Source organism: Sorex araneus, chromosome 3 (genome assembly GCF_027595985.1).
Source record: "Sorex araneus isolate mSorAra2 chromosome 3, mSorAra2.pri, whole genome shotgun sequence".
Classification (NCBI taxonomy): Eukaryota; Metazoa; Chordata; class Mammalia; order Eulipotyphla; family Soricidae; genus Sorex; species Sorex araneus.
The window spans coordinates 77,935,264-77,947,925 of record NC_073304.1 but is presented as its reverse complement, the minus strand read 5'-3'; the positions used below and the strand labels follow the sequence as shown (position 1 = coordinate 77,947,925).

Here is a 12,662-nt window from a genome sequence, read left to right as displayed (position 1 = left end):
TAAAGAAAAATCTTTAATATTCATGTCAGAATGTCAGAATTTTGTCAGAAACATTCTGTTCATCTATTGGTAGGATCATGTGAATTTTTTGTTTTGTTTTGTAGGATACACGGAGTGATTGCTCAGAGGACCACACATTCTGAGAACCAAACCTGGGGCTTCTGCATGCAATGCGTGTATTCAGTCTGTTAAGAAATCTCTCAGGTTCCACAATATAATGGGTTTTGATCCTTGTTTTATTGATGTGGTACATCTCACCAATGGCTTGTTTTTGCTTTTGGGCCACCCCCAGTTCTCAGGGCTTACTCTTGGCTCTGTGCTCAGGGATAATTCCCAGTAGGACTTGAACCCAGATTGGCCACCTGTATTACACTAAATGATTTGCACATGTTTATTTATATCCGTGTATCCTTTGAATAAGCCTCATGCAGTCATGCTGTACTATTGTTTTAGTTTACAGTTGAATTTGATCTGCTAATATTTTGTTGATGATTTTTGCATCTATGTTCATCTTTTTAAATTATATTTTCAGTATTTGGTATTATAGTAATGTTGAACTCATAGAAACTTTTGGGGAATAATTCCTGTTTTTCAACCTTCTGGAGTATCTTGGGAGAGATAGGTAATAAATTCTCTTTGAATCTTTGGTGGAATTTACTAATAAATTCATTTTAATTCGGAATTTTGATTCTGGGTAATTTTTATTATTGTAGAAGTAGCATCTATTATAGTTGATATGTACAGGTTTCCTACTTTTCCCTGCTCTGGTCTCAGGTATCTATACAATTCCAAAAATTTCTCTATGTCTAGTAGGTTCTTCAATTTAGTAGCATAAAATTTTCATTGTAATTTCCTGTGATATCTTTTATTTCTTTATTTGTACCCATTCTGTTGTAAATTTTATCCAATTGATTCTAGTGTAAAAAAATAAGAATACAATTTCATGCTTCTTGCTTTTTTCTTCTTAGTATTATAACTAACAAACAATAGCTAGATATGGGAATATCCAATTATATTCTTTATTTTCTGTGATGAGTTGCCAAAATTCAGAAGAAAATATATATATTTTTTGTGTCCAGCAGTTCAGAAGTTGAAAGATAAAAGCTGGCTAACATCACTCATATGTAATACAGAGAAACTAAGTAAGGGAATAGTAAAATCCAAATGAAAACAAACACTTAGATTCAGATTGTAGAACAGATTATTAGAAGTAGTGGTCAGAGAAGGTGGTGAAAATATGAGAAGACTTAATGACACACACATAATATACATACACACATATATATGCACACATATATGAGATTTTCTTATACTTGTGAATATATATATATATATGGCCTGGAGTGATATCACAGTGGGTAGAATGTTTGCCTTGCACGAGGCCAATCCAGGTTAGATTTCTCGATCCCTCTCGGAGAGCCCAGCAAGCTACCAAGAGTATCTCCCCCCCACAGCAGAGCCTGGCAAGCTACCCGTGGCATATTCAATATGCCAAAAACAGTAACAACAAGTCTCACAATGGAGACGTTACTGGTACCTGCTTTAGAAAATCGATGAGCAACAGGATGGCAGTGATAGTGACAGATATATATATATATATATATATATATATACGTACATATATATATAAAACACATAAATATATATTTTGTAAACCAATGTTACCTTGATTAAAAAAGAAAGTCTCTAGACAGGAAGACCTGAAATTAAGTTGGCATTTATTTAAAATGTGGACTAAATTTTGGTGTTTATTTATTCCAGAGAAGATGATACTCTACAAGAATACCTAAAAGCCTATCAGGTAGTTTGTTTCAACTTTCTAGCATGTACAGTTTTATGAGTGAAGATACTAAGGATTGAATGAACCACTAAAAATGTAAAAGTATTCCAGCTCTTCGTTTCCAATTGATTGGAAAAAACTTTAAGCCACAGAATTTATATTTTCACAGAGCCAGGAGGGTAGCATCTTATATATTAGGGTAGGCATCTTATATCATGTCTTACTTTTCCACCCCTCTTATGATCTTCCAAAGTTAAACTGCAAATATCACGAGTCACAAATCACGAAATCCTATTGATCGTCGAATTGCTTGGGTGGTCTCTGTAACCTCTCCGTTCATCCTATCCCTGAGATTTTAGAAGTCTCTCTACTCGGCCTTCCCAATGATGCTGCATTGGAGGCTCTTTCAGGGTCAGGGGAATGGGATCCAGCTTGTTACTGGCTTTGGCATATGGATACACCATGGGAAGCTTGTGAGGCTCTCCCATGTGGGCAGGAAACTCTCAATAGCTTGCTAGTTTCTCTTAAAGGGAGAAGTAGGTTATAAGATAGGGCACAGCCACAAAGCAGCTGAACGCTTTTGGGAGCTTGCTTTTAAGTCTCTGGATGTTGGCTGTTGATGGGATTACACACACCTAGGTTCCTCTGCCAGCACCGTCATGTGTGGGGCTTGTCCAAACGTGTGGAGAGGGGCCTTGAGCATGGCTGTGGCTGGGTTCCGGTGGTCTTCGGCCACTGGGAGCTCTGCTCTGGGTGGGGAGGAAAGCTGGAGCCCATCCCCTCCGAGGGGCCCTGGGGAAGACAGCCAGGCATGCGGGCAAGAGACTCTATGCAAATAAACTAACTTAAATCAAAATTTGTTTTGAGGTTTTCTTCTGACAGAAAATAAACTGAGTAAGTCAAACTATTGATCATGCATATATAGGTTTTGGCACTTCCTGCCATTAATCAAAGCAAATTTGAAGTTCACTTGAAAAATGTTCTATTTTGATAATGGTAATAATCACATTTTCATGAGAATTATTTAGTAGTTACTCTGCTTGCAATAGCAACTTGTATCATGGTGGATTTGCACGTGTCATATGAGTGAACATAATGAGTAAATGTTCTACAGAAGAAGTAGAAATCTAAGACTGGAACAATAGTACAGTGGTTAGGACACTTGCCTGGCACACAGCTAACCCAGGTTCCATCCTCAACACTCCATATAGTGCCATGAGCCTTCCAGGAATGATCCCTGAGTATAAAGTCAGGAGTAAGCCCTGAGCACCACCTGGTGGACCCCAAAACAAATAAATTAATGAATAAATAAAACTTTAAAAGAAGTATAAGTATGTTGAATGAGGGAGATATATCCAGGCTTAGCCACTCTGAGTGTCAACATCCAATGTAAAAATGTCCAGTAGACTGATGTATTGTTTCAGAAATCCAAGCTCAGATTCAGTCTGAAGATTTGTCATAATGTCCCGGTTTGCTCAACCTTTTTATCACCACTTTTATGTCTTTGTTTCTTAGTGTATAGATAACAGGATTTAAGGCCGGGGTGATAGCAAAGTCCACAACGAACAAGTACTTATCGATTGATGATGTGGGGAAAGGCCAAATGTAGATTAATAGGCATGGTGTGAAAAAAAGAAACACTACACTGATATGAGCTGATAACGTGGCGAATGCCTTGGATAAATCTGAACAACGTTTCCACGCAGTTACCAAAATGAAGGCATAGGAAAGGATCAGCAGGAAGAAGGTGGCCATAGTCAGGAAGCCACTGTTGGCAGCAATAATAAATTCAAACTTGGTTCCGTCTGTGCATGCAAGTTTTATGATCCTGGGAAAGTCACAGCAAAAGCTGTCTACTTTATTAGGACCACAAAAGGGCAAATTTATTACAAAGGAAAACTGAAGCATAGCATGGATCACCCCAAGTACCCAAGCGGCAATTACTAATGAAATGCATACTTTAGGGCTCATGATCTTCAAGTAGTGGAGAGGCTTGCAGATTGCGGTGTACCTGTCAAAGGCCATGGCTATAAGTAACACCATCTCGGCTCCTCCCACGAGGTGGATGAAGTATGCCTGTGCCATACAGCTTTGGAAAGAAATTACTTTGGAATCATCTAAAAGGTCTGTAATCATTCTGGGCATGGTGGTAGAGGAAATACCCACGTCACTGAGGGACAGGTTGGCCAGCAGGAAGTACATAGGAGAATGTAAGTGGGAATCAAAAATGGCCAAAATCACAATGAAGAGATTTCCCAGAATGATCCCTATATAGAGTAAGGAGAATACCAGCGTGAGGAAAACTTTAGTTTCCCAAGAGCCAGAGAATCCTGTCAACACAAATTCAAACACCACAGAAGTATTTAGTCCATCCATTGACTTAAATGGAAGAGCTGATTTCAGATCACCTGAGGGTAGAAAACGTGAGAAGTTTGAATCAGGTTTTTAAAAATGTATTTCTTAGTTATAGTGAAAATTTTGTTTTGAGCTAATATTTAAGATATATAAATGATTCAATTAGATGAGAAAAATAAAATGGAATTATCTGATCACGTAAGTGAAAAAAGTTTTAAATATCTTATATAGAGGGGAGTGGGACTACTTTTCTTATTCTATTATTAGACTTTAAAAAATTTTTTCGCTTGTCAATTGTACCTAGATGTGTTCTCTGAGCACTTTTCCAGATGTTCTCCCAAGCAAATAACCTCAAATATTTTCTTTTTCCATCACTTGGACAAGATTATTCTCATTCCCTCATTCAAAAACTGAAACTAGTGTCCAGAGGTTTCTTATTATTAGAGAATCTGGTTTAAATAACTCATATAATAGTTACTATAATAGTTATAATAGTTATTACACACACACACACATATATATATATATATATAGCACAGTTATAATAGTTACTACACAAACACAAGGCAAGGTGTTTGCTTTGCATATGGCTGACCCAAGTTTGATTCCTCTGCCCCTCTCGGAGAGCCCGGAAAGCTGTCAAGAGTATCTTGCCGGCATGTCAGAGCGTGGCAAGCTTCCTGTGGTGTACTCGATATGCCAAAAACAGTAATAACAAGTCTGACAATGGAGATGTTACTGGTGCCCGCTCGAGCAAATCATTGAGCAACGGGATGGCAGTGATACAGTGATACAGTGATAATAGTTACTCTATTTATTTATTTATTTATTTATTTATTTATTTGCTTTTTCCCACCAAATATTGCCAACCACTATTATTTTCAGTGATGTGAGCCAAGGCAAAGGGTTTGTCATCTGGGATAACAAACAATTACCTGGGATAAATGATGTTTTAAAGAGTAACTATTGGGGGCTGGAGTGATAGCACAGCGGGTAGGGTGTTTGCCTTGCAAGCGGCCAACCCGGGTTCAAATCCCAGCATCCCATATGATCCCTTGAGCATCGCCAGGAGTAATTCCTGAGTGTATGAGCCAGGAGTTACCCCTGTGCACTGCTGGTTATGACCCCAAAAACAAACAAACAAACAAAAAAGTGAAAAAGTGATCTTTGAGCACTACTGAGTGTGGACTCCAAACAACACCCCGCCATAAACATTAATACTGTTTAAATTACATTGTTCAATGCTATCACTGTATCACTGTCATCCTGTTGTTCATTGATTTCCTCAAGCGGGCATTGCTAACGTCTCCATTCGTCCCAGCCCTGAGATTTTAGCAGCCTCTCCTAACTTTTTTTTTCACAACAATTGGAGGCTTTCTTCAGGGTCAGGGGAATGGGACCTGTTATTTGGTACTGTATTTGGCATATCGAATATGCCACGGGGAGCTCTTGCCAGGATCTTCTGGAATTAAAATGATAAAAATTTAGTTCATAAAATAAGTAAAACCATAATTTATCTTTATATTACTATAAAAATTCATCTATTTATAACATTCTTGTTTCAGCAGCTCTGTCATTGGCTTCTTGACTCCTGTAGAGCCATTTCCCTTCTTTCTTCTTACCAGTTAAAAATTCATCTATTTCAGATAGTGGGATAAGATTCTAAATTTTGTGAGAAAGCTGCATCCCATCTTGAGAAACACATGACTTTTTTTTTTTGCTTTTTGGGTCACACCTGGTGATGCACAGGGGTTACTCCTGGCTTTGCACTCAGGAATTACCCCTGGCCGTGCTCAGGGAACCATATGGGATGCTGGGATTTGAACCCGGGTCGGCCGTGTGCAAGCCAAACGCCCTACCCACTGTGCTATCTCTCCAGCCCAAGAAACACATGACTTTTCTAAGATTATTACTTTATTAATTTTCTTTTGGACCTGGAGTAGCTAAAGATGGTGCAGGTAGTCAAAGATAGTGAAGAGTTTAGTATGATATAAATCAATCTCACTTGTGGTTGCATTTATTTGAAGAAATAAAAGGACAAATATTCATGTATATGTAATTTTTCCTGCTTCATTCTTTTTCCTACATTTAATGCTAATCTTATGCCTAAAGATAAAGGAAACATGGAATCCAAAGCATATATACTAAATAGTTAAATATTAGAAATGTTTTAGTACCTCAAATTTATTGACTAACTTAACCAAACCAAAGTTTACCATCTTGTGGTGTCATCTCGTATTCCAAATACATAAACTACATTTTATTGTAATATATTTCCTCAACAGAATGAGTAGGCTTGTGTTTTCTGTGGGATTGGGAAGCAGGTAATTCAGTTGTGACGTGGTAAGATATTTTGATTATTATACCATACTCATATTAGAATTTTTTTATAATTTTGATCTCTTGGTTGTAATTTTTTGGAAAGGAAATGAGTGAATACATAACATGCATTTCCCTTATACTGCTCTTTACTTATGACATTTTGGATAATAAGATCAAATGAAAACATGTAAGGGGCTTTGGATTAAGGGACTGATTTTATAAGTGAATACAGCTATGTACTGTGGGTTTAAAAAGAAATAATTCTAAAAAATCAGTAGATCTACATGAAACGAGATGAAAATACATAAATAAGTGAAGGAAATCTCTACAAAGATAAAATTCTCTTCTTGGAAGTTGCATGATGATTCATGGGTAAATGTTTTAGGATTTGTCCTTAGTTTATTCAGTTGACAGGATTTTCAGATGTGTGGTTATTTGTTTTTCTTTTATATATTGTTATACTTTCAGAGGTTATATTTATGATTGATGATTTAAAACTAACTATATTAATATTTAGAAATAGGAATGTTATTGAGTCATTTCTAACATATATAATTTATTATATCATATGCACTGTAGCACTGTTGTTCCGTTGTTCATCGATTTGCTTGAGTAGGCACAAGTAAAGTCTCCATTGTGAAACTTGTTACTGTTTTTAGCATATCGAATACACCATGGGTAGTTTGCCAGGCTCTGCTGTGAAAATATTATATGCAATATAATGTATTTGAAAGCACAGGCACAAGGATAAGTCTATTTGCTTTCTCAGATCTTCCTTTTAAATGCGATGTTTCTTGAGTTACTGAACTGCCTGGTGTATCAGTCTCCTTACATCAACCTCAAATATAAGAGGAAATTCCTCATATGATTACATGGAGAGGAAAGGAATTGAAACATGGAAGCATTAAAAAATGCAGTGGTAAATATTAGCATTAAGTAAAAGTTGTAATGTGGTTCTTCAAATGTCTTTTCAGGAAAGAGTTTTAGAAATTTCACATTGCTAAAAATAGTTGAGTAATCTGGCAAAAGGGAAGCTAGCATGGTATTTTAAGTTGTGCCAGTAGAAATAAAATATACAGCAGAAGATGATAATTTAAATCTTGCTTTAAATTTTATGCTGCTTTTAGAGAAATGAAAGATCCAATGTATTAACAACTGACTTTAACAGATATTAGGCAATTGGAAAATAATTTTAATTTTTTCTGTCACATGATATTACTTGAGCATAAAACTGGAAGGATACTGAGCAACATAATTTAAAACCACTCAAATCAATTGAGTTAAGAGAGCAACAGGTTGATAGAGAATTAAATTCTGAATCTAGGAATGAAATAATAATGAAGGATCTAGATGCCAAAGAAGCAAAGATTGTTTTTTACCTACCTGGAGAACAGGTTTCACTCTCAGCAGCTTCAAGAGATTAGAGATCAAGATGTTATATCCTTAAATTTATTTTTGTTATTTAAAACTTATTACAAATAGTTGTTATCATCAGGGATGAAAACAATTAGCAGGCTGGGTATTAGTGACTAATATCTACTTTGTTGCTGACTTTTTATAGAAATTAGGCCCTTTATTAACACTGGCTTTCCCCCAGGGTCATTATTATGGGATATGGAATGACAGGGAAATGAACAATTCAGTGTGATAAGTAGTAATTATATAGCTCTGACCATATTATTTTAAAAGTTGAGATTCTAAATGTTCATAGTTTCACTGGTAGGTATCAGAAACACTGATTTCATCTGTCTGTCATCAATGCCATGTTAAGGACCAAATAGAACTGATTATCTTTAAATGCTAACATTGTTTACAAATTTGGAAAATAATGCATGGGTATTTGAAAAATTGTGAACTTCCAGAACGGAGAAAAAAATTTTTTTCCTTGGATTGTTAAAACTTAAAATCATGCCCTGTGGAATTCTAGAAACAGAAATTTTTATTCTTTAGAAGGCAACCTATATTCATTTATTAAACATGCTAATTGGTGGTTTTCAGGCTTCACAAACCATTTAATATACATTATCCTGTGTAGGCATTATTAAAGGCTTTCTTTAAATTTCATCTGTATGGTTCTTGCTTGGGATCTCTTTTGTGGACATCCCAAGCTAGGTATAAAGTGATAGCTGTCTCCTCTCTGTTCTGTAACATCACTTGTCTTTGAGGTTCTAGTGATCTTATACTTTCTGACCCTGTGCTTTCTAAATGGTAAATCTTATTTTTGGATATTTTGTCATTATTGAACTGGAGCAATAGTACAATAGGTAGGGCATTTGCCTTGCATGCGGCCGACCTGGGTTCGATTCCTCCATCCCTCTCGGAGAGCCTGGCAAGCTAAGGAGAGTATCCTGCCCTCAAGGCAGAGCCTGACAAGCTCCCTGTGGTGTATTCGATATGCCTAAAACAGTAACAACAAGTCTCACAATGGAGACTTTACTGGTGCCCGCTTGAGCAAATCAATGGACAACTGGACGACAGTACTACAGTACAGTGTCATTATTAGTACTGTTAGTACCTCCTGAAGTCTTTCCTCCATAGAGTATGTCGTTATGTTTTCCTTTGTAAGTTTTTAAATTGTTGCATGAAATTATTGTGCTGTTTATTTTTTTCTCCTTGGCATTCTTCTCATCACTCTAAAGTTTCTTTTGCTTTGAAGACAGCATTTTCTTGCATTTCCTTCTATTCACAGCTCCTTTCTAATATTTCTTTAATAAAAGGTAAAACTATAATCACAGTCATATTATCTTCAGAAAGTTAATGTTTTAAGGGATTACAAATACTTATTTTTATGTATTTATGAGAAAATTGTCAAAGGATACTTTACCATAAAATCTTCAATTAAGGGGCTGCAGTGGTAGCACAGTGGGTAGGACGTTTGCTTGACATGCGGCCAACCAGGTTCAATCCCTGGCATCCCATATGGTCCTCTCAGCAGTGCCAGAAGTAATTCCTGAGTGCAGAGCCAGGAGTAACCCCTGAGCATCGCTGGTTGTGATCGAAAAAAGAAAAAAATACAACTAAGATGTGAACATGTGGATTTTTCTGTAAAATATGAAGAGGAAAGTATACGACTTGATTTAATTATTTATTTCAAAAGTTACACAGATAGCCCAAGTATCTATAGCTAAATAAAATTCTTGGTGGATAAATGATGCCATTTCAGAAATTAAAACAATGGTTCCTCCAGCCATCATTTTCCTAGTGATCCCTTCTCTATTCCATCTGCCTTCTCCCCTCCGCTCATAAAGCAGTCTTCCAGCTATGGGGCAATCCCCCTGGCCCTTGTATCTACTGTCCTTGGGTGTCAGCCTTATATGATGTTATTTTATACTCCACAAATGAGTGCAGTCCCTCTATGTCTGTCCCTCTCTGACTCATTTTACTTAGCATGATACTCTCCATGTCTATCTATTTATAAGCAAATTTCATGACTTTATCTCTCCTAACAACTGCATAGTATTCCATTGTATAGATGTACCAAAGTTTCTTTAACCAGTCATCTCTTTTAGGGCACTCAGGTTGCTTCCATATTTTGGCTATTGTGAACAGTGCTGCAATGAATATGTAGGTACAGATGTCATTTCTACCGTGCTCTTTTGCATCCTCGGAATATATTCGCAGAAGTGGTATTGCAGAGTCATATGAAAGCTCAATTTCTAAGTTTTTGAGAATCGTCCATATTGTTTTTCAAAAGGGCTGAACCAGTCGGCATTCTCATCAACAGTGAAGGAGCGTCCCTTTTCCCCCACAGCCACTCCAGCACTGGTTGCTTTTGTTCTTTTGAATGTGTGCCAGTCTCTGTGGTGTGAGATGATATCTCATTGGGATGGAAGATGCATGTCGAAAGTAGATAATGGACCAGACATGATGACCTCTCAGTGTCTGTGTTGCAAGCTATAATGCCCAAAAGTAGAGAGAGAGTATGGGAAATATTGTCTGCCTTAGAGGCAGGGGGAGGGCGGGAAAGTGGGGGTATACCTGGGATATCGGTGGTGGGGAATGTGCACTGGTAGAGGGATGGGTGTTTGATCATTGTAAGATTGTAACCTAAACATGAAAGCTTGTAACTATCTCATGGTTATTCAATAAATTTAAAAAAATTAATAAAATCAAAAAATAAAATTATAGGATGAGATGAAAAAAATGATTGCTGGAGGAATCAGTCTGAATGGGAGATGTGTGCTGAAAGTAGATAATGGACTAAACATGATGAGCTCTCAGTGTCTGTGTTGCAAGCTATAATGCCCAAAAGTAGAGAGAGAGTATGGGGAATATTGTCTGACATGGAAGCAGGGGAGGGTGGGAAAGGGGGAGTATATTGAGGATATAGGTGGCAGGGAGTGTGCACTAGTGGAGGGATGGGTGTTTGATCATTGTGTGATTGTAACCCAAACATAAAAGCTTGAAACTACCTCACGGTGATCCACTAATTTTTTAAAATAAATAAATAAAAATATAAAAAATCATGGTTACTACTTCAAAGTAATTTTGTTAGTGGTACTTAAATTAGGAAAATGTTTAGAACCATACTGTGAACAGAGGTGTGTTTAACAGATGGTAGCTATCTTCTTTATAATGTTTATTATAGTTAATGATATAATATAAATTCTGAACATATGCTAATCAATATTTGTGCAATTATTCTTATCTCTAAGTGCTAACATATTAGATTTTTAAACATCTTTTAATGATGTAATAAGCACAGTAATACATCTGAGAATACTTCTAGCTTACAAATATGAGTTATAAAATTGTAAAGTTATATGAATTTTAAATTTTTCAGTTTTTTGCAAGTCCAAATGTTGTCTGCACTTTTTTTCTGCGTACAATGTACATTTTCTGATTACATTACATTTAGACATAGATGTCTAAAGTTTATCTTTTGAGTGCAGGTGCTGAGCTATCAGTCTCTTTATGGCATTCTTAATCTCTTTATTTCTCAATGTATAAATGGCTGGATTCAGGAGAGGTGTGATTACTGTGTAAAATACAGCCAGAAACTTGTCTACCCAGGTGATGTTAAGTGGCCACAGATAGATGAAGATGCAGGGTCCAAAGAACAGCACCACCACTGTGATGTGAGAAGTACAGGTGGAGAGTGCCTTAGAGGCCCCATCCTTGGAGCGGAGGCGGACGGTGACTAGGATGTAGGTGTAGGAGAGCATCAGGAGGATGAAACAAGTTGTTGCCAAGACCCCACTGTCAGCATTTATTAATGTTCCTATGGTCTGAGTATTCATGCAGGCTAGTTTGATGACCAACGGGATATCACAGAAAAAACTGTCCACTATTCTGGGTCCACAGAAGGGCAGATCTAAAATCATGAGCAGTTGGCTCATGGCATGCACAAAGCCAATGATCCATGATATCAAAACTAGCCAGATACACTTTTGTCTGTCCATGATGCTGGAGTAATGGAGTGGCTTACAGATGGCCACATACCTGTCATATGCCATTGTCACAAGCAGGACCATCTCACCCCCTCCGAAGAAATGCACACAGAGAATCTGTGTCATACATCCCCCAAAGGAAATAGTCTTGTTTTCCTTTAGAAGATCTGTGGTCAATTTAGGGGTAGTTATTGAGGAAAGGCAGCAGTCAACAAATGACAGGTTGGCCAATAGGAAGTACATTGGGGAATGGAGATGTGGGTCAGTGATAATTAAGAACACTACTAGGAGATTTCCCACAACCGTCATCAGGTAAAGTATAGAAAACGGTAGTAGGAGGAAGGTCTGGATTCCTTTTGAATTACAAAGTCCACGAAAAATAAATTCAGACACCACAGACTGATTTGCTTCTTCCATTTGGTTCAGTATGTTCTTGTGTGACCTACAGAAAGAGAAAAAACCAAGAGCTTTTAGAGTAGAAAAGAGAACTTAACATTTGGGTTTCAAATAAGCCTTCACATATATTCTCATTTATCTCATATTGTCATATGTTATTATATAGAAGTATTTTCAAATAAGTCCCAAAGTACTGACATTTCTAAAACCGATATGTCAGAATTGCATAAAAAATTTGAAAATAAATGTTCCTGGTGTTTCTAATTGGGAACAGCCTTATCGCTTAAGGAGAGCTAACTTAATGTAGAAAGGCAAGTCTAAAAGCTTTGGCATCAGAAGTAAATTTCTTATGGTTGAAAAAGTACCTGCTTAGAAAATGTTATAGTAAATGTATTTCATAGTCAATTTCCTCGTGCTCT

At 36.9% G+C, this 12,662-nt stretch overlaps 2 protein-coding genes across 2 annotated transcripts; both read right to left on the bottom strand.

Moving 5' to 3' along the window:
- Positions 1 to 3,220: 3,220 nt before the first annotated feature.
- LOC101544880 (olfactory receptor 4F21-like) lies at positions 3,221 to 4,156 on the bottom strand. Its single transcript, XM_004609749.3, has one exon. The coding sequence runs from the start codon at positions 4,154 to 4,156 to the stop codon at positions 3,221 to 3,223; it is 936 nt and encodes a 311-aa protein (XP_004609806.3).
- A 7,169-nt stretch (positions 4,157 to 11,325) lies between these two features.
- LOC101544613 (olfactory receptor 4K3-like) lies at positions 11,326 to 12,264 on the bottom strand. The gene has a single exon (XM_004609748.2). It carries the CDS (start codon positions 12,262 to 12,264, stop codon positions 11,326 to 11,328), a length of 939 nt encoding a protein of 312 aa, XP_004609805.1.
- Between the last annotated feature and the right edge of the window lie 398 nt (positions 12,265 to 12,662).

Excerpts from the sequence above, each read along its gene's own strand:
- LOC101544613 (XM_004609748.2), bottom strand. The coding sequence starts at position 12,264 with ATGGAAGAAGCAAATCAGTCTGTGGTGTCTGAATTTATTTTTCGTGGA.
- LOC101544880 (XM_004609749.3), bottom strand. The coding sequence starts at position 4,156 with ATGGATGGACTAAATACTTCTGTGGTGTTTGAATTTGTGTTGACAGGA.